The following is a 25,982-nucleotide window of genomic DNA, read 5'->3' as shown; positions in this document are numbered from 1 at the left end:
GAGGCGTATGTGATACGAGCATGGGCGTAGCCAGAGTTTTGTTATGGGGGGCCTAGTGGAGGCCAACCTGACACAAAATTGAATTATTTCAAATTATTGTTCATTATTGGGCACCGAGCAAGCCGTTCACCTTTTTTTTAGTATTCAAAACTTTTATTTTAGCTTTAGGTGTTTACAAATCGACTCAACACTTTTACGGCTGTAATTTCCTGGGGGGGCACCAGGTTACCTGGGAGGGGCCGTGCCCACCCAGGCTCCCCCCTCGCTACGCCCATGGATACGAGGCACCACTGTATGTCTTTTCAAATATTTTTTGTAATTTTCTATGAATTTTGAAATGTTTCTTATTTTATTTTTTGTTAAAAATGAATGAGCTTTTATGTTTAATTGTGGAGTTTGAATGTTAAGTGTTTGATTCAATTTTATCTTTATAAAATTAAGCTGTAAAACTGAATTAGCTCTATGGGGAAACCCCCATAAAGTTTGACCTATTGACCAGGAAGTTTTGCCAGCATCTCATTGATAACGAGAAAGGCTTAAGTTTAAAATTTGAGCTATCTAGACCCAATAGTTTTTCTCTATGAGCATTTGCAGTGCCAGATAAAGAAGAAAATACTGCTTTTTTGGGAGATTTTTGCACATTTCAATTACTTCTATTTCGGCAACAGCTTTATAGAAAATCTTGAAATTTTGCACACTACATAAGAAAACAATTTTCTTTCGAACGAGATATTCGGAATTACTTCAGGTGTTTGAGGGGCGAGTAAGTCGACCCCCAAAAATCGACAACTCTGATTGCTGTATATATATAATCAGTCGATGACATTTTTACTTGGCAGGGAGTCACTACCATGACGCCTGATATGTCAATTAAAACTTTTTATAAGGATTTTTCTAAACAGTGTAACGAAAACGTTGGTCTGCGGTCGTCGAGCGCCGATCGCCGACAGCCGACCGAATTGTACGTAGTCGTCGTCGTCATCATTATTACGTCTTATGACACAATAATGACGACGACTACGATTTAATACAAGGTATTATTACGTCATAAGACGTAATAATACCTTGTATTAAATCTTATGTTTAATAATTGTAATAATACAACGTATTACGTCTTATGTCTTGACGTAATAATACAATTATTAAACAAAAAACAATTGATATCTAAACAAAAACATATCACGAAAAGTAGAATAATACAGGTAAAAATCTTGCGAGTACCGCTTCCAAGCGCCAAGCTTATCTTTACCAAAGAAAAACTTTAAAAAATTTTTTTGACTCGTCTAAATCAGTGTTCTTCAACCTTGGGTCCGCGGACCCAAAAATTTCCTTCAGGTCCGCGAAAAATTTCTTAGACTGCCAGAAAATTTTGTAATAACAAAATAATATTTTAAACCTGTAATTAATTAATATAAACTGTTTTTATTTATTTATTTTTTAATTATTAAAATTGTTTAAATAAAGTTACGGCAGTCGCGTGCGTCTAAGCAGTTTTAAGTCTAAGAAAATTTATTATTCCAGTATATATTTTAAAAAGTGACAATTCTAACAAATGCGGTTGCAACTTTACGTAAAATAGATTTTATTACTGCATTTTTGAAACGACGCAGTTACATTACCGATGCGTCATTGCTATCCACATTATTGTTATTGTGATTGTGATGTCATACATTTAAAATAACGCTATAAAAATAATAACTACGACCGATAATTGCGAATGAAGTCGCGTAGCTCTCGTTTGATAGCAAAATAAATAAAATGCGATGGCCGATTAACTACGCATCGTTTGATTTTATCCGGTAGGTGGCGCTTGTGTTATCAACATGGCGGGTGGAAAGAAACAGTCGAATGTTTCTAGCAAACTAAAATGGCAAAATTATCAAGGAAAAAGAGGTCAGGGCGCGGGGAGAAAACCCGTATCGGAGCAAGCAACGGTTAAACAATTTACCCTTCTGTTATTTATGCACATTTGTAGAAAAATAGTTCTAATCAAACCCGATTTGAAAGTGAGCATTTACTTTGGTGCTTTAATGTTCGGTTCTTTGGTTTGTGATTTCATTCCAGTGCCTAGATCTTACATGGCTCGGAAGGACAACGTATTCAATAAATATTTTGTCAAGTTGGGATGGGGATGGACTCTGTGCGTCGTGGGAACTTTCGTTTTTCTAACCAGTTGGACTTACTGCTGCGGCAATGCGGTCAGAGTTCGCAAACATTTGAGTCGCGTCTTGATCAGCACGGTCGCTTGGTACTGCTGGACGACACTTTTCGTCTTCATCGAAACTTGGACCGGATACTGTACTTCGGATAGATACTCCACCAGGTTGTCTTGCATGAGACACGGGCACCGTTGGACCGGGTTCGATATTTCCGGGCACGCATTTCTTCTGGTCTACAGCAATTTATTTCTGATGGAGGAAGCAAAGTGCATCCGCGGTTGGGAGAGAATTGGAGAGCTCATTCGGAATGAAGAGTTTGACGAAAACAGCCCGTTGCGTAAACTGGAGGAGCGGGAATTGAGTAATTTAAAGAATTCGTATGAAAAATACACGGTATTCATCAAAGCGCTGTTTATCTTCATGACTGGATTGTATATTTTGTGGGACGTTATGTTGATAGGCACGATCCTGTACTTTCATACGATGGTGCAAAAAGTGGCGGGAGGAATAATTGCAGTGGTCACCTGGTTTTTTACGTATCGGGTGTGGTATTGCGCGGAATCTTCTCCCGGTTTGCCGGGACAGGGTCCGTTCAAATACTCTGAACTTCACAGGATTCCCAGAATCTTTAATCCTGCTGATATTCAGTAAATTTATTACTTTTGAAAACTTTTAATGTTTTTATACTTGGTTTTTCTTTGTTTTGGTGTGTGGAATTTATACTCATTTTGTCACAACTAAAAGTGAATTGTTGAAAATAATTAGCAACGTTTATTGGGAAATAGATATTTATTCATTATTTTAAATGAAATAACAATGCATCTACAGATCTAAGTTTGGAATGTTATACTGCTGGTAAAACTGAATTGCTAAAAATCGTTCATTTTTTTTCAACAAGCAAAACAAATCAATTTTATAAAAATTATACTAAATTTTCTGTACAGCCAATACAACGATCAGTATGTTCAAAGCTTACGAGAAACAGATTCTACTTACGGGTAGTTGATATAGCCATGATTCTAAAATTTACCATTTGAATTAACGAAAAAAATCAATTTAATCTGATAATTTTAGTAAAACTAAAAAGTTTTATTAAAATATTTCATAATTCAATTATGCAGAACTATAAAATATAATATTGATTCAGTTCTACCACTGTTTTGAATCTATATGCTATGTTTTTAATATTCCAACCAGTTAAATTGTAAATGCTGTCAACACTTGTAGATAATCTACGATAAGAATGCTAAAATTTATTGCGTCGATAAAGAATAACAGCTATGGCCGCTATGCTGAGCACGCTGGCTATACTGACGACCGTGGCAAAACACTTTCCGTGGATCCCGACGCAGGAAATTGAACCGAAGATGCAGCCGTGGTGATTAAATGTTTTCTTATAGCAGTCTTTTTGTTGTACTTTCTTAAAGTAAGTAGCTACGTTTGGACGTTTGTCTTCGCCGAAGTAACGTTTCCATAGACCAAGCAACAACAGTCGATTTAATAAAACTGAGAGCGATATATCCGCTATGGTAAATTTTTCTGTACATAACCAATAATCGGAGTTTTCTGAAAGGTAACGATATATAGAGTTAATAATCAATACTAAAAGATAATTTAAATATTTATATTAAGAGAATAAATTATTGAATTTTAATTCAATATTTTATATGTAGTATAATATAAAACTGCTTTTTTGAATCTGTAATTTTTGTATAAAAAAAAAAATGTTAAAATACTTTTAAGGCTGCAATTTTACAAACTCATGTATTAAAAAAGCAGAAGTGAGAAAAATAGTCTTAAAATTCATGCACAAAATGTTAAGCATTTATTTGACTATTTATATAAGATATTTACTAAATCTTAATTCAATAGTTTTAAAAAAATTTCTATATTTAAGAAATTTTTAACATGTTTGGAATCATTTTTTGATGATTCCAAATATGTATGAAGAAATTAGTTTAATATCACTTCTAATAAAAGGAAATTTTAAAAATTTCCAAAGGGCTTGGGATTTATTTAAGTTATTGAACTAACAATAATTTATTGTGAAGTTAATTTTTTGGTATTACCATAGAGATTTATAAAAGGATCTTTCTGGAGAACTGTACTGAAGATGAAATTTTAATACGACAAGAAGCAAATTTTTAATGTTATCAAGCTTCTATATTTGCTTCTAATCTAAGGCCTTTTGGGAAAAAGTGATAAGGCCTCAGATTAGAAGCAAATATAGAAGCTTGATAATATTGAACTTAAAAAAAATAAAAATTAGATGTCTGACAATAAAACACTAAGCTGGAGCCATATGTGTGTCAGCAAAAGAGTTTTTTCAGAGGAACGAATAAGAAAATGTAATATATAAGTAATTTCTAATAGGACAGATATTTCATTTATACATAGATGATGACTAAGTTTTTTGACAACGTATTTCCTTTGATTAAGCTTTGGAATAAAAGTGCTGTTAAAAAGAACCCCAGGATGAAAAGTTTGGGAAACATGTTGGAGTACTGCACTGTATAGGATTAATGTAATTTTGAGTGACATGTAAGGAGTTTAAAATTCTACCTCTTGAAATTGTTTATAGTCAGACAGCACTTTCTACTCTAAGGAACACAAACGTTTTTTGAAATAAAATTCTAAATATTACCAAATATTGAGAGTGGGAAAGTTGTGATTGAGTTCTTAAGCCAAGAACTTATCAGCTGAAGGAAAACTCTGCTTTAAACTCTCCATCTGTTTTGGAAAGAATGGTGAGTCTGAACCAGAAGATGATGGTCATATCCTGATTCCTATGACAATGTAATAAGCAAATTGAAAGATGTTGATTGGGTTAACTATGAAAACTGCAATTATTTCAAGAATTGTAGCTGTAACTCATAAATACAGTAACAAATGGCTTTGGTAGTTTGGAAAATGTATGAATAATTAAAGTATTTATTTCAATTTTTACCCACTCTTCTCCTATTGCAAGGTAATAAATCCTAGGGAATATGTATGTTTTAAAAATAAACTTTCCCAAGGTTTAATCAAAGAAATATGATATATCAATTTAGATAAAAGAGCAGCAGCAACAACAACAACATTCATAAAGTAATGCCAAAAATCTCCAAAAGAATTTGCAGATACTGTTTTACAATACAGTGGGTGATCGGTTAATGAACATAATCCGTTCCAAGACTTTGTTTGCTATCCGAATTGTTCGTTAACCAATTATCAATTTACCATAGGTTTTAATGGGAATTTAATTAATTCATTCTGGAGACCGCCAAAAATAAAAAAAATATATACTTTCTTACTATGTTTATTTATATGTAATAATAAAAATACATACATGCACAGTCTTGCGTTTTTATTAGTCATGTTTTTTCCATTTGAAAGGGTTAAAGAATCTGTCTAATATCGATTGCTTTTTTCTCTTCTTCAGGATTTTTTNTTCTTACTACGTTTATTTATATGTAATAATAAAAATACATACATGCACAGTCTTGCGTTTTTATTAGTCATGTTTTTTCCATTTGAAAGGGTTAAAGAATCTGTCTAATATCAATTGCTTTTCTCTCTTCTTCAAGATTTTTCGTAAGTAATTAATAGCATTGCAATTGTAGAAATCCCCAAGCCTCAACCTGGTTTGGATGCCATTCTAAGACCATTATTCTGACATCTTCCCATTTCTTCAAAAGATCTTTAATAGCAGATATCGGCATTAATCCTCTTTTTCAGAAGAAAACATATCTTGCCAAGTTTCTTGGCATTATTCTGTTGTCAGATCCTTTTCAGGTTCCATTATGAACTCTTCGATGTTCTTTATTTCTCAGATGTGCTTTTTGTTACTCCTTTAGCTGCTTGAGGTCTTCTTGATTATACAGTATCTTTCTTAAATAAGATTGAACTGCAGCCTACTGTAGACCTGTTCATGCCATACTGCCCAGCAACATTAAGCATCTTCTGCCCACTCTCTACCTTTGCTATTATACTCTCAGCTTTCGAAAAGAAAAACAGACGCAAAACTTAACGAGTGCCTGCCTGACAGTCTTGCGAATACATAAAAGAATTGTTTTTGTCAGAAAAATAAAAGGCTGGAATTACAAGGGAGAGTTTCAAAGTTCAGAGAAATACTATCCAATTGGTATATACCGGCTTGAGCGTTGATGTCAATGTCTCCCACACTCCAAAAAGTTTTGAATTGTTGCCCAAAGACAAGAGAAGACCAATCGGTATTCATTATCCGAACATAAAAATCTTTCGCGAAAGTGTTCGTTAACCGATCACCCACTGTAATTGTGAAATTTTTGGCCAAATTTGAACACACAATTTTTCATCTTATTGCTAAGCAGAACTATCTTATGTAATCTGGAAATATTTTTCTAAACAGAAAATACTAATTGTGAAGCATATACAGAAAATAATAGAAGATTCCCATCTTAAATCTCTTTCTCTTGTTTATGAATACTTAAGTATTATTTTTGTAGGCAAAATATTTTCTTAAAAAATTAGTTCATCTCAATAGCAGCAGTTACTCATAAAATGTAAAGTAACTGCTGGATTTCATTTTATTGTTTGGAGATCATTTCAAATAGTTGATATTTTATATACAGGGTGAGAAAGAATGTATCCAAAGTTAATTCACTCGTATCAGAAACACTGGTGTGTATAACACACATGTTGCCATCTTGAATGCAACTCTGAAACTGTAAACGAAAAGGCGATCATGTAACATCATTTAGGGTCAGAATTTCACAAGAAATTAATTGCTGAAAGTTTTCATTGACCTACCTCGAACAGTTAGTGTTATATACATTACATTGCTCAATGTGTACAGTACATTCTATATTCTGCAGCAGGGGTGTTAAGTGACTTTCGTTCCCACCCTGTATGTAATCTCTGTTATGTATTATTCAGTTCTTTACATAATCATTTCAATCTTCATATTGTCAGCACAATAATAGTCTTAGAATCTATTGCAATAGAATTTTTGAGAAAGCACAAAATATTTGCATACTTTTTCAATTTCAAAAGTGTTTACACAACAATATGTATTGTGAACTGTATATACTGTGAATTCTATTTTTCAGATATTAAATTGAAAATGCAGATAATGAAATAAATTTATACTTCAAATGTTTCCATTTAAATTTATTGTTTTATTCCTTAATGTTTAATTCACTACCTGAAAAATGAATTTGCAGAAAAATTCCTATATATTTTGTACAATAAAAGGATAGGTTTATTTATCAACATTTTTAATAATTTGCAATATTAACAAATAAATTTTCAAGTGATTATTGGAAGTATGGATTATTATAATGTGATTTTTTTTTATTTTTACTCATTAGATAGTTTTTTAAGGCTTATTTTATTTTATAAAGTCAAAAATGCTTATTAAATAGGCATTATTTGGTGATATTGAGAGAGAGAGAGAATATCTTAAAAATTAAGTTTTGTATATGTTAATGTAAAAGTGTAAAAATTCAATATGGAATAAACTAACTTTTTTTGTGGTTATAAATTATTTGTTTAGCAGAAGATAGATGTTAAAGCACTTCAATGGATGACTTTTCATTGGGGAAAAATACATTGCATCACAAATTGGCACAAAGCAAGATTAAAAAAGTAAGAATGAAAAATATACAAAGAAAAGCTTATGATACACACATATTAGCTCTAAATAACTAGCAATTTATTGCAAGCAACTAGTGTTCAATCTACATTCCCATATGATCTGATCATCTAAACCAGAGTTTTCCAACCTTTTTCTTATTGTGGACCAATAATTTTGGTCTATGTGGTGGTAATTATATGGAACTATGAGTTGTACTTATCTAAAGTTATTATACATAACAAACTGTGATATCATCAGTGTGGTCAAATATATTTCTGAGGACTGGCAGTTGAGAAACACTGATCTAAGCTTAATTCTTGCACTTGTACATACATACTCCACCAGGAAAATGTTAATTGGGGATGTGTGTATATTTCTTCATACATTTTTTAGCCAATGTTTATATTTTCTGCATATTGTTTATTAAAAATGATGTATAAAGTTTTGAGTTACATTCTAAATACTATTGGTCCAATTGTTAGAATTGCACATAGACATTTTGAAGAGCCCCAACTGTCATTGAAATATAGCAGGTTTCAGATGAGGAATCTTATTAATGCTTCATATGACAAAAGGCCTAAACACACTTTTGTGATGTCACTAACAGTAGCCAATCAATTCTCCATTGTAATTGTTAAAAATATGTTGAGATTTATTCATTTTTTTTTTATTATAAATTTTTGTGTCCATTTTTTGAAACATCTCTACTGCTGTCTTTGCTATGTGCCATATTGTTAAGTTGTAGCACAGCATGCAGCGTACATATATTGAGCATTTTATATCATAATATTATAATTAGTAATATATATTATATATGTTATATCAATCTCATTCTCCAAAATTTTTTTCCATTAAAATAATGGAAAATAGGCTTACAGTTAACAATTTCATGCAGAACATTGATTTTCAAGAAGGGATTACCAATGTTGAGCAGGATAATGGCTTTATATAAAAAGCTGCCAAACAACAATATTGATTATAGTAAATTGTATTTATTCATAAGTTTAGATTGCAATGATGATTATTATTTTTACTCTTAACACAGTATGTTTAATGTAAGATTTATATCAGTCTGAATTGATGATAAATTACAATTTTTGCTAACAATGAATTTTATCAGTTTGGTCATCACAATTTATAAACTATTAAAAGATAGAAGTTGATAAAATTTATAATTCTACAAGTTAACTTCCCTCCAACTATGGTACATCTGACATCATTACTTATGTAAGAAAGTATAGTTTAAAATATTAGATTGGGCAATTGTTAGGAACCACATCAAGATGACTAAATTTGGTCAGATGCCAATGCTTCTGACAAGGGAAAAGATATAAAAGAGAGACAGATCTCTCTGGCATCACAATTATACACCTCAATGTGATTAACTGGTTTAACATTGTTGTGACTATATGCCTGCATCATGGTTTAACATAAATCTATATTTTTAGACTTAACATTTTATTAATAAATTTTCAAAATTTACTTATTTAAGTTTAACAAATTTTATATTCACTTTATTATATAAATGAATAACTTTGCTCATCAAAAATTAAATTATTTAATTAAAAATTCAAATTATAAAAATATGAAAATAGAAGTTCAAAGAATTAAAAAATTATATTTTAATTGTTTCATCAATTTGGCAATCAGTTTTTATTAATTTTTACAGGAATATAAACTTTGGTGAAAACAAAGGCAAGAGAGTATAATCTTAACAAACAAAATTACTTGGAAACTGCTCAAAAACTTACACTTTCTTTAACCTATTCTTAGGCAATAAAATAATTTTAGGTTTAATTTAGTTACTATAGAAGTTAGCCATTATTTAGGAAATTTACAATGAAATAAATTATACTCAAGATAAATATTTTAATTTTAATGCTACACTACAACAAACTTTTGAATATTAATATTCAATTTATAATGATATTTTCATAAAATCTGTATCATGCTAAAATTTCAAATTATAATTTAAACATTTATATAAGTAAATTAAAAATAAGACTATTATTTTCTTCAGTTTTAAATGAACAAATTTAAAATATATGAGTTATTAGTTAAATTTTTTTATAATAATAATATACAATTGGTTTATGCTAGTTTTATTATTGTTGTTAGACTAACAAGGAAAAATGGAGTTTGTTTTTTTCTTTATTAAAGTACGTCTTATGAAATAATATAATATAGCAGTAATAAGAAAAAATGAACTTTCTTGTAGCTCAATAAAAATTTGTTATTGACTGAATATATGAGCAAATTATTGTTAAATAATATTTAGCTATACAAACTACAAAATTCATTCCATTAATGCTGCCAAAACCAAACAAAAATAATACAGTAGAAACTTCCTACTTAAAGGGTTACATTCTGCAAATAATGAAAGGAAAAATATTAAAAGTTCAATAGCAAAATTTCTTTCAATTTCTCTCTTCTTTTTCCTTGATGTTTCTTGTGATAATTATCACAAGAAATTTAATACCTACTGTTGTGTTTTCATTTTTGATGAAAGCATTATGCTATTTTATTACACAATTCTTTTTGTTTAGCTAGAACTCTTAGCTTAGTTTTTCTTTTGTCCTTACAAATCAACTAAAATCTGTTCATAATAGGTATGCTACTCTAAAACATAGTACATATTTATCTGTAAAAGTGCAAGATGCTATTATTAAGAAACTACCATATATACATTGTACTGCAATATGTGACAATAGATTTAAAGATAAAGAATACACAAATAATGTTTCAAGCTTTGTTTCATTATTTTTATTAACACTTCCACAAATAAGTAAATTTTTAACTTCACAAATTTGAAAAATGATTGCAAAAATACAAAGCTTCTACTGTGCTAGTCTTTAATTTTTTATATTATTCATTTAATTTAAATACGTTGTCTTTAAAAAAAAGATCAAAAATACTTCTTATATTTGTATACTATACTTAGAATTTTGAATTTCTTTTGGTGTGAATTTTAATAGCATCATCATTTAATTAGAATATTAACAATTATAATTTTTATTTTATAAATATGGTAAATTTTTTTTCTGCAGAGTATCAAACAAAAACAACTTAGGAGCAATTTTCTACGATTCAATTAAACAGATCTTTTCATAATTATGAGATCAGACTAGCAAAAGTGATCTTAAACCAAACTGCTGTCTTTCAAAATGTATATTAGAAAGTAAACAAAAGCAAACAAATTAACTGTAGTTATGGTAAGAAATAAATAAAATATTGACTTGAAAAGTCTTTCATCATTTAATTAAATATTACATTTATATATATTTATCAATTGCCTCTACAAGTAAAAAGCTTGATCTCTGGTGGCGAGTTTTTCTACAAAAAGATGTAGACTGATATAATTAAATGGAATTTTAAAATTATATTTTATCTTTTTATTGAGATTATTCATTAGTCAACTCTATTATTAAACTCTAAAATAAGACAATATTTAACAAAACAGTATACATTATCCTGAATTTTATTGTTACTCTTCATTTTAATGAAAGAACAAAAATGCTGGTTGTAAGTGAAAATTTAATGAATAATTATTATAAATTTATTATTATGTAATTAGGTCAGCAACCTGTTTTATAATATGTTGTTTAGAAAATTATTTGAGAGACTGTTGACCTAATTGCATAACAATAAATAAATAAATTATAATTAGTTTTTCCTGTTCTTTCATTTAAAATAAAGAATAAAAGTAATTGAACAAATTATTGGAAATATAAATTAGCAGAAATTATTTAGCAAATATATCTTGTTACTTTGAGATTATATTCTATGAATACTCATCATCTGGTAGTTAACAATTTTACTGCCTTAATAACATACTTATTAATATGTTTGCTTTTAGTTATATAGCCAAAAATTTAACTTTAGTCTTGGGAACATATTCAAATTTTTTTTAAAGTTAAATAATTCATACTTGTTTACATAATTATATAACTTCATGTTAGTAATTATTTAATATTAAAAAACATTGTGTTACAAAACTTCTTGGACAATACTTAAGCCTTAGAAAAGTGATTCATATCATTTTTATACTATTACTGAACTATCCAGAACCTATTAAATATTTGACCAGAATATGACTTGCCAACTAGTTCAACATCACATCCATACTGTATAAAATTAAAATTCACTTGTGAAATAAATAGATTTTTTGAAACTACTGTATTTGGAAAGTAATATGTAAAAATCATAAACTATCTCACTGAATACAAAATCCTACCATTTGAGTGAACATTCTAATATTTTTAAAAGATGTCACTATGGATAGATATATAATATATATTCGTGCAATGATAGCTTGTTTGGTCAACGCCTTTCTATTATGTAAGAATGATTCACAAATATTTTTGTTAGTTGATGAAATATAAATTAGCTATTAAAGTAGAAAGAGTGATTGAGATATAACAAAATCAACCTGTAGAACAGGAGTGTCCAACCTGCATCCCAATAAAGGTGTAAACAAAACCAACAAATGTTTTAGTTTTTTTATTATTTATTTATTTCAACGGCATAAACTCAGAAAAGAAGTTTCACAAAGCCATAAACCTTTATTCATATTTTAGTTTTGAGTGGAAATGAAATATTTTCATGTACTTGGAGATGTGTGAATGAGGAAGGNAAATTTAAATGCTACCGGAAAAGTTGAACAACTCATTGCTGGTTTATTTTTCTTCATAAATTTTATGATAGTATCATGAAATTTATTCAGTTGGTGTTCCACTTTCATGAACCATTTAACATTTGGATCCATACCTTCTAGTTCTAATATAGCTGCATTCAGTTTCAAGAACAACCAGCTAACCCCCTTTACACTGAATTTCTTTTGTACTTTTATTCTTTTCTCTTCTTTTTCTTTCAAGTGCTGCTATGCTTCCAACTTTATTACCCTTCCTTCAATTTTGGTGCTTCTAGGTAAGTCATATGCTTTCTTTTTGCTGACATCTTATTTGTGGTTGCTTCAGGAATGTAATCTTTATGTAAATCATGATCATGTTGCATTTGACTAATGTTCATGATGACAAAATTGTTATATATACAGTCAAACCCTATTATTTATCAGTTGATGTGAAGTCTGTTAATGTAGAGTAGATTTGTGATCACAGGAATGAGATTAGGAATTTCAATGTTAATGAGTTCAGTTTAATAATATAAAATATAGATTACTGTGTAATCTATATTTTATATTAACTGTGAATTCAATAGTAACTATTTTGCATTGTTTAATACAAAATCACTACTTCCAGCTTTCTTGAAGGCACACAAATCAAAATGGCAAGCCACATCATGACCAGCATGTTTTTAACCTTATCATTAGTCACTATGATTACAATGTCAATGTTATCCAGGGGTTGCTCTGGAAAATTTAAAAATATTGCCAACTGTTTCTAATTTTCAATTCTTTTTGCTACTTCAAATTATTGCCACCAGTTTTACTTATTAATTAATGCAGGTGCTGATAGTCTTATCAGTTTCGTGTCTGGATAGCAAAAGTAACTAGTTAAGCTGTCACTTAAAAGGAGAGGCTCAGACATTCATATGAGACCTAGTGAGCACGTAGTCTTAAACACAAATAGCTCCTTGTCCAAATAATAGAATCCACTTCCCAAGCATTTTCCAAAAATGGTTTATTTAGTGGAAAATTTAGTGTTTAGCTTATAAGCCTTTGAAAGTTTTATGTAAAAATGAAACTTTCATGATAGAAATACAAATAAACTCTGATTAATGGCATTGTTGTTTGACAAAAAAGTTACGAATAGAGATATGGAATAAATGGGAAGACAAACAGTGGAACAATCCAGAGAATGACATGCAGTTGTTCAACATGCACTGCAAGGAGACAACATCCATTCAAAAATGAATTAAAAATGAACTGCGCACAGATATTTACACATCAAAATGAAGACTGGAAACCAGCTCAAGGAGAGAAGCAAACTACTTTATGCCATACTTCTGTTTCAAAGTTATCTTCTTGATGTACTGGTACCTGATGGTTTTAAGTATTATTGGACAGATGAGAGATTAGATCAAAAGATATATAGTAATACCCCAAACTTACGCGATAGGTGGGACCGAGCTATAACCGTGTAAGTCAGTGTATAATTTCGCACTTTGTGTAAAATCCAAGTTGGATGTATGTAAGCTAATAAATGTTCTCATTAATCTTATCTCGTCTTTTGATTCGTTCACGCTTACAAGAAATCACCACATAGAGTCTCTCAAGTCTCCGTAGATATAACAAACACAGAAATAAATAACACAAAATAAATTATAGCTATGCGTCAATTCCTCACGATACATCCGAACATGTAAGCCGAACAATAGTGTGGGGGGAATGAGTAATCGAAAGTTGTTGTATGGCGCTCAAACAAAAGATGAATCGACGAGATTTGAAAATCGCGTAACTCCAAGTTTGTGTAAGTTGAGGTATTACTGTACTAAAAGAATAGTTCACAACAGTATTCTAGATAAAACAATTTTCTAGCACCAATTATGTCATTATAACATCAAAGTGTATCCAGTGAAACGAGAATAATTTTTACAACATCCTTTATCAAAATAAATGAAAATTTACCTAAAAAATTAAGGTACAGTGGGCTGCAAATTGGACATCCCTGTATTAGACAAACAATACTGCTGAATATAACTTTCATTGTAAACTGCTTTTTATAAATACTGAAATATCAATATCAATATCTTGAATCAAAATGCTGTAAAATGTAAATAATAGTTGATAAAGTTAGTGATTACCTAGGAACTCTATTATTTTCATGTATGTTCTGTATATGAAGGTGCACATATACAATAGCCAGACTCTGGAACCCTGTCTCTGCTAATTGCCTACCAGTAGTACAAAAAAATAATAGGTGCTGTACACAGTCAAGAACCTTTAAAGTCCAGTAACACAAATTTTAATGAAAATGAACGTGTTCGACTGTACCCAATGTCTGCATCAGGTTACTTAATCTTTGCTTTATTTGTGTATGTTCTGTTGGTTTGGCCTATTGGAATCCTAATTACTTGTAGAACTATTTCATGGATTCAATGACATCTCCATTTCCAAGTGCAAAATCTTCTTTCTTTGGTACTCCTTTTTTTATGTGAAGTGTTTTGCATTTAACTCCATTTGTATGTCCTTGGTGTATGAATGTGTGATTTGTAGGAGTTTATGCATCCACACAAAAACAACTTCACCAAGTTTTATGTCGTCCATGTACATGAGATGTGACAGCGTAAACTGTGTTGTTTTTTTCATGTCTGATATTGTAGCCATATTGCATGTTGTTTAACATGATGGATAATGGGTTCAGGGCTTGGCAGAACCAGAGAGGACTAGTGAGTCTCCTTGAAAAGTTCCTTGCCTAATGAATATTTGGTTTGTTTGTATGGAAGTGTTACTAACCCTGAGATGTAGTGTTGTTCTCCAGTGCTGCATGGTGTTTTGGAAGAATGCAATGAGTGATGGATGTATTTTGTACAAGTGTAGAATATGTAGCAGCCAACTGTGTGGAACACTGTCGAATGCTTTTCTATAGTCTATGTATGATTCTGTGTTGTTTGTGTGCTTACTGTAGAATGACTGATATTTGCATCCTCTGTGATTTCTACAGCAACTTTTTTGTTGTTCTGTAAGAATGTTGTGTTCTTCAACATGTTCATATATTTTGTTTGCCGTAAGCATGTCAATAATTTATAGTAGGAAGACATGTAATTGGTCTGTATTGCATGGGTCTGTGGTGTTTTGTTTTTAGGTTTCATGTAGGTGATGCCCTGAGTAAGAAATTTTGGCATGTCTTATGGATTGATGATGATGTGTGTTAGATGTTTAGCTAGTTCCTCGTGCAATGATGTAAACACCTATTTACATCACTGCACCAGGAACTAGCTAAACTTTTTATACCAAAAATTGTGTTGTCACACAATGTTGATCCACCCTGCATCAGCATTGTGTGTGACAGCACTGGAAGACTAATGAGAAGACTAATAAGTTATGAGTTGTTATTCTGTTGGTGTGCCACTGTGCTGTGGATCAGTGTTTTTTACAGACAAATTAGTACTAAAACAGAGTTTTTCATTGTTTGTAACTAATTTATTTTGTTGTTTTCGTAGCAAACATGTTTTGTATTGTTTGAGTGTACATACTTTGGCTGCAAGTTTTTGTTTTAGTGTATCAATGTATTCTGTAATGTGTGTGTTTTGATTTTTTTGAAAATGTTTTTAAGTTGATTCTTTAATTTGGGTGTTATGTTGTTTTTAGTGTATTGTGTCAGCCTACCTACCTAATTGCTATCTAATATAATTGATTTGTGTTTCTATTCTTCTCTTCCAAACAGGCTTATGATAGAAGTGTTTTGTGTGTATCTGTCTGTGAGAGGCACTTGAGGAGGAAGGATGTGTTAAATTGTGCTCTGTGGAATTTTTGGGATTGTACCGTAAGTATTAATTGCAATACATCTTTGACGATTCTATTGTAACTTACTCTGGATTCTGGTTCGTTTGACATATATATTGTTACAGTATGCTAATTGGGAAATAATTAATTAATTTTTAATTTTGTAAAATTCTATTGGGGGTTTAATCTCTGGGAGCGGCACCAGGGATTAGTTAAAAGTTAGCTTAGGCAATAAGGTCCTAAAAGGGGGTAGCATTTAATATTAATTGAATTATAAGGGTTTAAGGTTTTACAGTAGAGATTAATTGGGAAATTTTAAATTTTGGACGGTTATAATGGACTTTAACGGTCTTCTAACGTTCTTTAGCGAATTTTTTAACAGATGTAATGGCTATTAATCCTTGCAACTATAACTTTTATTTTGACGGTTAAGGAATTAATTGTAAAAATAGATTTAACTTAATTCATAGTATAACGGAATTGATTATTTTAACGATGCTTTTTAATAATTTTCATCACTTTATCGAATTTAAATGTAATATTTTACTCTTTGGGGATAACAGTCGTGTTATTAAGTTTTTGGACAATATAATAGTAAGTTTTAAATATTATTGGTGTATATTTATTTAACACCAGCACATCTAGGTGGGCTTTAGGCGTGTTACATTTCAGAACCGTTAAGATAATAAATTATGAGAGGTTGTGGGGGATACGAGAAGGAGGGAGAGAGTGGAGCAAGGGGAGAAGTGACGGCGTAAAAGACGAAAAGGTCAAAAAGACATCACGAAGGCAAGAATATTTTCGTCCCTTGTCGGGACATTGCTGTACCTGTCAGTACATTTGTCCACTCAAGTGATTGCTTGACATCAATTGCATGTGGATTACTACCTATTCTTGAATAATAGAATCAAACAATGTGCAATCTCAAGCTGAACTTAACAACACACAAGACTCACAAAGTGGCCCAGCTGTTGTTCTTGGGCCAATAGAAAATACTGAAAGAGGCAAGTTTTCACCTATGGAAAATACTTGACTTGGTATCTGAAACTTACCAGTCAAATTTAAAGATAGAGAAGTGTAAGGAGATCCGGGAAAGAGTTTCACAGCTACATAGCTGTGTCAGCCAAATATACGGAATTCATAGGGAACTCAGAACAAAACCCAGCCCCCCACTAGTATTTAGTAATGGACAGGGGATCCAACCAACCTATGCCACTATTACCAAAAGTAATAGACCAATTCAACCAAGCTCAGCTACTAGAGTGGTCGATAAGTCATTAAACAGAAAACTGCAAAGAGAGGGTACTTTTGGCAGCCATGCTGTCCTAGTCTACACGAAAGAAGACATGGACTCCCAAAGCAAAACAGATATCGAACCTCAAAAACTCCGAATCAGAGTCAAGGCAATAAAGGACGTGAGAAACAATGGATTTTGCATCCAAGTTGGCAGTCAGAAAGAGAGGGCGGTCCTTATGAATGCCATAAAAAATATTGCACATGTTAAAGACAAAATCAGATGCTCAACATCTATGGGCAGGCTCCCCAGAGTTATCCTGTTAAATGTGCCAAATGCAGTTGAAAGTGAAGATATTCTCCCCTATATATATGAACAAAACAAAGAACTGCAAGTAATTGACAAAAAAGATTTTCTATGTGTATGTCGAGTAAGTACTGTTTTCAATAGAAGTCAGATGGAAGAAAATTGTAGGCACATGGTCATCATGGTCATCGCAATCACCCCAAACATCAGAAGAGCAATTGTAGGTTTGAAACACATCATTATCATGGGCCAATGTAAAGACCGATGACTACATTCCCCTAATAAGATGTTATAACTGCTGCGGATATGGCCATTACACCAAAAGCTGTATAGAATATCTCACATGCAGTCACTACACAAAGCAGCATAAATACGCAGACTGTAATTGACTAGATAGACCACCCTGCTGCATAAATTGCGAAACAGAGAATAAATCTGCAGAAGAAGGCTATACATTCATAACAGATCACAACGTATTTGATGCAGGCTGCTCAATTACTGTCCGAACAAAGGTATCAATGATTCAAAAAACTAACTATGGCCAATAGAGGAAATCAAAGTAACACACAGCAACCATACAACATAAAGATAAACATACTCCAAATCAATCTTCAAAGGGCCAAGGTTCCAACTTCCCTCCTGCTTAAAACAGCAGAAGATTGGAAGATAGATGTTATAATGGTACAAGAACCATACCTTTATAAAGACTACTTTCCATATTTTGGCAAATGGACTACCTTCCTTCCACGTGGATACACTGCTAAACCAAAGACTGGTATCTTCATCTGCAACCCAAACGTGGACACTCAATTCCTTCCCAACCTCAGTTCTATGTACGCCACTACCATTGCTATACATAATAACAGCACCAATCCAGTTTTTCTTACGTCAATATATTGTTCTCCATTCTGGGACATTGTACCTCTGTTGGAGGAACTGGAAAGAATCAGCTCCTGGACCAATGGTCGCCCATGGCTAATAGGAGAGGATGCCAATGCTAAGTCACCAGTATGGCACAGTGATATAGAAGACCCAAGGAGCCATGCCCTTCTCGAAATTGCCTCCACAAATCAACTTTTATCTAACAATACTAGCCCCTTGTCAACCTATCACAGCAATAAAGGTGACAGCTGGGTTAACGTGGTGCTTTCAAATAGCAACATGACCAACCTTATTGTATATTGTAGCACACAAGACTATCCTAGTGCCAGTGATCATAGATATATTAAAAGTACTTTAAACCTAACAGGCAAATCTGTTCACACCGACAATTATGTAACCAAAACTAACTGGAACACCTTTCGTGAGCAACTTACAAGCTTTTCAATATTCCAGGAGCATTTAACAGAGATGGACCAAAAAGACATTGATAAGTGCATCACCCACCTAAACAATTGCATAAAAACCTGCTATCTTAATACCTCCCACCAAACAAAAGCCAGAACTTCAGTACCATGGTGGGACAGCAAGCTCACAACTGTAAGGAGAGAGGTTAGAAAGTTAAGAAAGGCATACCAGAAGCAACACGATAGTGACCTTTGCAACACCCTTCGCGCTGCCTATATCAACAAGTTTAATAACTACAAAACCTTAATTAGCCAAAAGAGACATAAAGCCTGGAGGGAGTTCTGCAGACGATTCGATAAACCCTGGACTGAACCCTACTATGTTGCCTTCAAAAAATAGTGTAAAACGGGAATTCCCTTGCCAATCCACAAATCAGATGGTACTCTAACTGAGGGAGCTCAGTGATACAATAAAAACCATCTTTGACCACCAATTTCCTACCGATAACCAAACTGATGACAATAGTGTGCATAAAGAAAACCGGGACCATTTTAGATTCGCCCCAAACACATGCGACGATCCTCCTTTCACTTACAGTGAAGTCTCCAAAGCCTTTAAAAAGGAAACCTTCGAAGCACTTCCAACATTCTTTGTAGTACTATATAATCGGTGCCTTCAGATTGGGTACTTCCCTGATGAATGGAAGTCTGCCTCAGTCAAACTTATACTAAAAAACAATGAACAACCACCCACCAGCCCCAGTGATTACAGACCCATTTCCCTTCTGCCAATCATGGGTAAAATCCTGGACAGACTTATCACCAACCACCTTATGAAGAAAAACTATATCAATATCAACCAACATGGATTTGTTCTTGGTAGGTCAACTACCACAGCCTTGGCCTCGATCATTGATAATATAGAAAAAGCCAAGAAAGATGGTAAACACACTGTTCTAATTTCCAAGGAGCGTTTCATAACTTATGGTGGCTGGAAATCCTGCATCAATTCCGTGAATATCACTGCCCTAATAACATTTTTAACATCATGAGTAGATTTCTTGAACATAGACACATATAGAACGTATAGAGGCTTTTATACAAACAATCTCTCCTACACTCATTAAACAGCCAAGGATTGCTTTCAGGGGTCTATAGCCGGCCCGACCCTCTGGACTCTAGTTCACAATGACCTTCTGAACATCTGCAACAGGATTCCGGGCTTCTTGGTGCAAGGGTACACCAATGACATGATGGCCCTCCTATGCAATGTAATAATGGACACAGTCTACAAATGGAGCACTGATAGTAAACTGCCTATAAATTACATCAAGTGTAAGTACATCATTTTTCCAAAGCATGCTAATTGCCCAACCATTTTTGAAGGCTAATAATGATGTTTTTACATCATTTTTAGCCTTCAAAAAGGCCCAACCATTAAAATCAACAATACAAGAATCTCTAGGACGAAGGAGTTAATGTATCTTGGGGTAACCCTGGACAAAGCACATTGACAACATTTGCAAAAAGGCAACAGTAGTCTCCAACAAACTGATTAGTATAGCAGCCAATGGGGATCAGATATACTGCTATCTGATATCTAAACTGGGGGATCAGATATACTGCTATCAAATATATATATACTAGCAGGTGGGCCCGGCGTTGCTCGGGCAAAAGTAACGATAACTAAGATAAAGATTATTACATTACAGTAAACCTTACCCGTTTTCACAGAATGCAAGAATTGGGTCCCGTTGTTTCCAGACTAATTAGAAAATTTTTAGANACGAAAAAAACTGCATCTGCGTCTTGCATGTCGCTTTCTCTTACACTTCCATTGTTACTTAGTACTTCCATTGTTGACACTTCCATTGTTACTTAGTACTTCCATTGTTGACACTTCCATTGTTACTTAACACTTCCATTGTCGAAGCCTTAATCCTGTATCTCTCCCCCGGGGGGGAATTTCAAAAAATCCTTCTTAGTGCGCGTTTTCGTGACGTACCCTAAATGTGTACAAAATTTCAACTTTCAACTCCTAACCGTTTGGGCTCTGCGCTGATTATTATTATTATTATTATTATTATTATTATCAACCCATCTCAATTATATATTAGATTTGGGTGCCATAGAGCCCATTATACTTTATGCTGTCTCTATCCTGGGAAAGGCCACCTTCAAGCAAGCAAATATCAAAAAATTTAACAAAGTCCAGAGAATTGCAGCATTGCAAACTGCCAGGGCCTATCACACTGCACCCACCTTGGCCCTTCTGGTCATAATCTGCCCTCTATACCTTAAAATTAGAGCAGCTATGTGGTCTTGGAATCTGAAGAACACAATCAACCTCTCTAATTGGAAAGATAAAATTCAGCACAAAACCCTTCCAAACTTTTCTGACAAAATCTACCAAGACCTCATTACCAACAGTATCGAGAAGAAAATTCCAAACTCCTATATAGAAGAGCTGTGGTCTCGTCCCTTCCTTGTTCTTACAGTAAGATACTGCCTTCCACTATCCATAAATGGATCTGTAACCAACTTTTGGAAACTTGGCAAGAAGACTGGAACAACTGCACTACAGGCCATCCCACTCATGGCTTCATTCCAGACATCTCTGTCAGGCTGAATTGCAGGCATCTTGTTCCCAACTTTGCCCTGACTCAAGTTATCACTGGCCATGGGAACTTCAACACTTACCTCCACTGGTTCCGGCTACGGGACAGCAAGATCTGCAGGTGCAACACGAACACCAAGCAAGACTACCTTCACCTGTTGTTTGACTTGTCCACTCTTCGACAGCAACAGAGATAGACTCATTGAGGCTGCACTTTGTAACAACCATAACTGGCCATGTCCTCTACAAGCCCTAATATGTGAGAAAGACATGTACAGTACAATCATCTGAACAATTACCTGCAGAGCATTAAAGTGCTTACAGAGAGGATGAGAAACACTTAGTGACTGTTCCCTCATAGTCATGCAAATCTACTGAACTACAATGTTAATGCCACGCATTAATAAAAATCACTGTCTATCCTTTTGGTGTAACCCTGGTAATGTCAACTGTATATACATTTGTAACCTGTTAATTTGCTTGGGCTACCTGTATTCTGGCACCTAGCACTCACCCTGTATCTAGTTTACACACTGTTAATCTGCATACTGTTTTTGTTTGTTCTATCTGCGATTTGCCAAATAGCAGTCAACATGCAACTACTTTTTACCAATATTATTCTACATACTGTTTTTATGTTTGTTACCTATTAATACGTTTGTGCTATCTGTCGTTGTCACATAGCACTCCCCATGTAACTATTGCACTATTGTTAATCTGTTATTATGTTTGTATTGTCTACGATTTGTCAGACAGCTCTCAACATGTAATTTCTGTAACATTATTAATCTGCACACTGTATTTACATTATTACCTGTTCATATGTTAGTGCTGTTTGCGATCTGTAATGTGGCACGCCCAACCTGTATTCCTCTGTAACATTCTTGTTATCGTTATTGTTTTTTCTGCTGATTATTCCTTATAAAACACTGTTGCAGGACGCCCATGGATCCCATGTATGGATGTAGTCTGGTAGTAGGTGAGTGTTTACATAATTTAGTGTTTTTCCTACTACCTTAGACTTGTTGATTTTTGATATTCGTGGTCTTTGTGTGGGATCTGTACTTGTATATTTATTGAGTGTATTAACTAAATCTATGTCTGTTATCAATGGTGGATGAGGAAGTGTGTGTAGTATCATTAGTAGTTGTTGTGTGGGCACTATTATCAATGCTTGTTGCTGGATTATCCTGATAGGTTATGTGATCTTCATTAATGTTAAATGTTTCTGTCTATTGATGTATTTGATCAGCAATATGTTGTTTGTGGGATAAGGTTGTTGTGTATATTTGTTCTTTTCAATCAACAACCCTTTGTTTGGTGACAGTGAGGTGAGGATATAGTTGTTATCTGTATGTTGTCATGTTTGTTTCGAGTCTTGTGATGGTGTAGTAAGTACGGATGATAAACTCATTCATTTCTATTGACCATTTCATCTGTTGGTGTGGTTTTCCAGCCTTTGTGGTCTGGAAAACCACACCAACAGATCTTAACTTAATTGCCACAGAAACACAAAGGCTAAGTTGGTTCCTCACATTTTCTAACAATGGATGAACACTGAACTTACTGCCATAAAATGACATCATAATGTGAATCAACCTTTCAGGACTTAAAGCAAAACTGAATAATTGTTATATAGAGAAAGTGTCAGCTAATTATATAAAGCACTATGTTATTGCTATCATGTTATTAAAATAATTTTCTCACTATGGAAAATATGGATTTATTATAACAATAATAAATTGCTAATATTAAAAAAGTTTTTGGATTACCATTTTTATGTGAAGCAAGTTCATCTTCAACTTTATTTAATAAACTTTCTAAATCATCTAAAGCTTTTTTAACTTGATAAACATTTTGTGCTTGTTCCAATTTAGTTTGATTCTCTCTCTTCTTTGCCAAATATTGGTCTCTAAGTTCAGGATATTCATTAGCATATTTATCTAATAATTCTTTTGACTCTGGTAACCTTGCTAAATAGAAAAATGATAAAATAAAATTTATATGTTAAATGTAGTCAATGTTCTAAATATTAAAAAACATTTATTAATAACTTAAAAATGCAACAAATTTTCTTAATATCTTTTGCAAGCCATTCAAAAATGACAACAGTAAGAAACTGGTTTCATATATATATTTATATAAAGCTACACTGATCTAATCTCATTATTCATTCACTAACATAACACATGAAAAGGATACATCTATAGAACAGAATGACAGCCAAATAATTGATAAATTCTGTTTACTTTTGATTTTTTGATTTGATTAAATAACTAATACAGTAGAATCTTATTAATCTAAACCCCAATAGTACAAAATATTGATTAATCCAGGGTTTGTGGAAAACATGGAATTTTCATGAATTGTGTTAATGTTATATGCTTTTACCCAAAATTATTGATCAAGTAATGCATTACTTGTACAAAGTTTCATTTATCTGCATCAATGGCCATTAATTACAAGGACGTAAAGACCATCTCCCCCACTTGTCCTTTTATATACTAGAGATTCCCTTCCCCTTTCACAGAATGATCACTATTTTATTTGAACTAATATGTCATCCATTACAAATGCTGTTGTATCCAATAACATTAATGTTAAAAAAATTCCCAGGTGGTAGCGTACACACAATAAAAATATGCAGTGGATGATCGGTTAACAAACATAATCCATTCCAAGACTTTGTTTGCTATCCAAATTGTTCGTTAACCAATTATCAATTTACCATAGGTTTCTATGGGAATTTGATTAATTCGTTCTGGGGACCTCAAAAAACAGAAAATATATACTTTCTTACTATGTTTATTTAAGCCAGCTCTTATTAGAAAAAGTACCAAAAGAAATACTAATTAAAAACAATGGAGGAAAATTCTTATTTCCTCCATTGCCTAACTTGTCATCTATGCAAATGATGGATTTTCTTGCTTTTCTTGCTCTTAATTGCAGTTATAAGAACTAGAGATAGGCAAATATCACTTTACTCAAATTCAAATATTAACCAGATCTCACATCCCAAAACCTAGTGAACTTATTTAACTTAATTATCTTATATAACTAAATAATAAATATTACATAAATTACTTATTTCAATATTTTAGTAAGTTGTTTTTCTTTGAAATTCAGAGGTGCAGAAGAGCACACTTCTACACTGTGCACATTGGTGGATACTAAGGGATATCACAACACAAAAAAATTAAAATTTATTTGTTTGAATTTCAAAATGTTTTTAAAAACATTTATAATGATAAGTATGGTCTGTAATGCAATTATCGTGCACATGTTAATAAAGGATACTTACTAATTATTCAAATATTTAAAATTTTTGAGTTAATTTAATTTAATAGTAAAAATAAATTTGGAAATCAATGTAATGTTTGAGATTTTGAATCTAAAATACCTTCTAGTAGTATTCGCCCATCTCTAGTAAGAACTATATAGTTTAACTTTTTTATTATATTTATTCAAAAAGATTAAAAATTTATATTATTTAAATAAAATCATTCTTGAACTTACAGATCCATGCTTTTCTATCACTGAATGACAGCTTCATGTCTGAAGTAAAGTCTTGATTTATGATACACCCATTTGAGATTAATTCAATTGGAATAGAATCTAAAAGTTCTCTCATTTCTTTCACTTTTTGAGCACTTTCAGTGCCTCTTTCAGGCGTTAATCGTGGCGTATTTCCTATATTAAATTATTTCAGAAAAAATATAATTCATTAATTATATTGAATGTACAACATTAAAATCAAATTTGTAGTAACAAATTAAAATATTTTATAATAAAATTATTATGTTAATAAATACTCAATAGATATAACACTATAAAATATAAGAATTCCCTGTAGATTTATTGTGATAAAAAAGTCAAAGTTTTATTTGACAGCTGAATTAGATCATGAAGGATACTAACTTGACATGTTGTTACAAGTAAAAAGGAAAATAAATTAATACAATGATTATCTGATGGTACCTAACACATTATGTACTGTATGGATAGGTTTGATAAACCAAATATTCAAACAAACAATATTATAAATTATTGTAAAAAAAATCCTTTTATATTTTAAGATGGAAATTAAAAACATAATTAAACATCTAATTAAAGTGTATGTGTACTTTTATTCTATTTTAAATTGTTCTTAATCAAGTTAAGTAATTAGTTTAAAACATTTTAAAGGTTATATAACTAAAATGTTAACTTATGCAATATGCTTCTTATCTAGTCTTATGTTCAAATATACAAGCTCTAAGATGACATTTTCTTTTCCTCTAGACTTATTACACCAAACTTTAGAAGACAGAGGACAAACTTTAGAAAGACTTTTTAGGAAAACATTAGGAAACTTACATGGATTGTGAGAAATGCAGGAGT

The 25,982-nt window shown here is 32.1% G+C and overlaps 2 protein-coding genes across 2 annotated transcripts; one reads left to right on the top strand and one right to left on the bottom strand.

Annotated features, from left to right (window-relative positions):
* The first annotated feature begins 1,167 nt into the window (after positions 1-1,167).
* On the top strand, positions 1,168-2,942 carry LOC111641924 (FIT family protein CG10671-like). The gene has a single exon (XM_023388173.1). It carries the CDS (start codon positions 1,824-1,826, stop codon positions 2,808-2,810), a length of 987 nt encoding a protein of 328 aa, XP_023243941.1. The 5' UTR covers positions 1,168-1,823; the 3' UTR covers positions 2,811-2,942.
* LOC111641925 (ganglioside-induced differentiation-associated protein 1-like) lies at positions 2,930-25,306 on the bottom strand. Its single transcript, XM_023388174.1, has 3 exons — positions 25,119-25,306; positions 23,375-23,575; positions 2,930-3,725 (listed from the first exon to the last, which is right to left on the bottom strand). The coding sequence occupies exons 1-3, from the start codon at positions 25,231-25,233 to the stop codon at positions 3,406-3,408; spliced, it is 636 nt and encodes a 211-aa protein (XP_023243942.1). The 5' UTR covers positions 25,234-25,306; the 3' UTR covers positions 2,930-3,405.
* Positions 25,307-25,982: the final 676 nt, after the last annotated feature.

Source organism: Centruroides sculpturatus, unplaced genomic scaffold (genome assembly GCF_000671375.1).
Source record: "Centruroides sculpturatus isolate CEXI.00-Female unplaced genomic scaffold, Cexi_2.0 scaffold1578, whole genome shotgun sequence".
NCBI lineage: Eukaryota > Metazoa > Arthropoda > Arachnida > Scorpiones > Buthidae > Centruroides > Centruroides sculpturatus.
Note: the sequence above shows the minus strand (reverse complement) of the source record. Positions and strands in the feature narration are given on the sequence as shown.

Coding starts and splice junctions, on each gene's coding strand:
- LOC111641925 (XM_023388174.1), bottom strand. CDS start 25,233: ATGAGAGAACTTTTAGATTCTATTCCAATTGAATTAATCTCAAATGGG. Junction 23,576..25,118: donor TGATAGAAAAGCATGGATCT/GTAAGTTCAAGA, acceptor TTTTCTATTTAG/CAAGGTTACCAGAGTCAAAA. Junction 3,726..23,374: donor ACTTGCTTCACATAAAAATG/GTAATCCAAAAA, acceptor GTTACCTTTCAG/AAAACTCCGATTATTGGTTA.
- LOC111641924 (XM_023388173.1), top strand. CDS start 1,824: ATGGCGGGTGGAAAGAAACAGTCGAATGTTTCTAGCAAACTAAAATGG.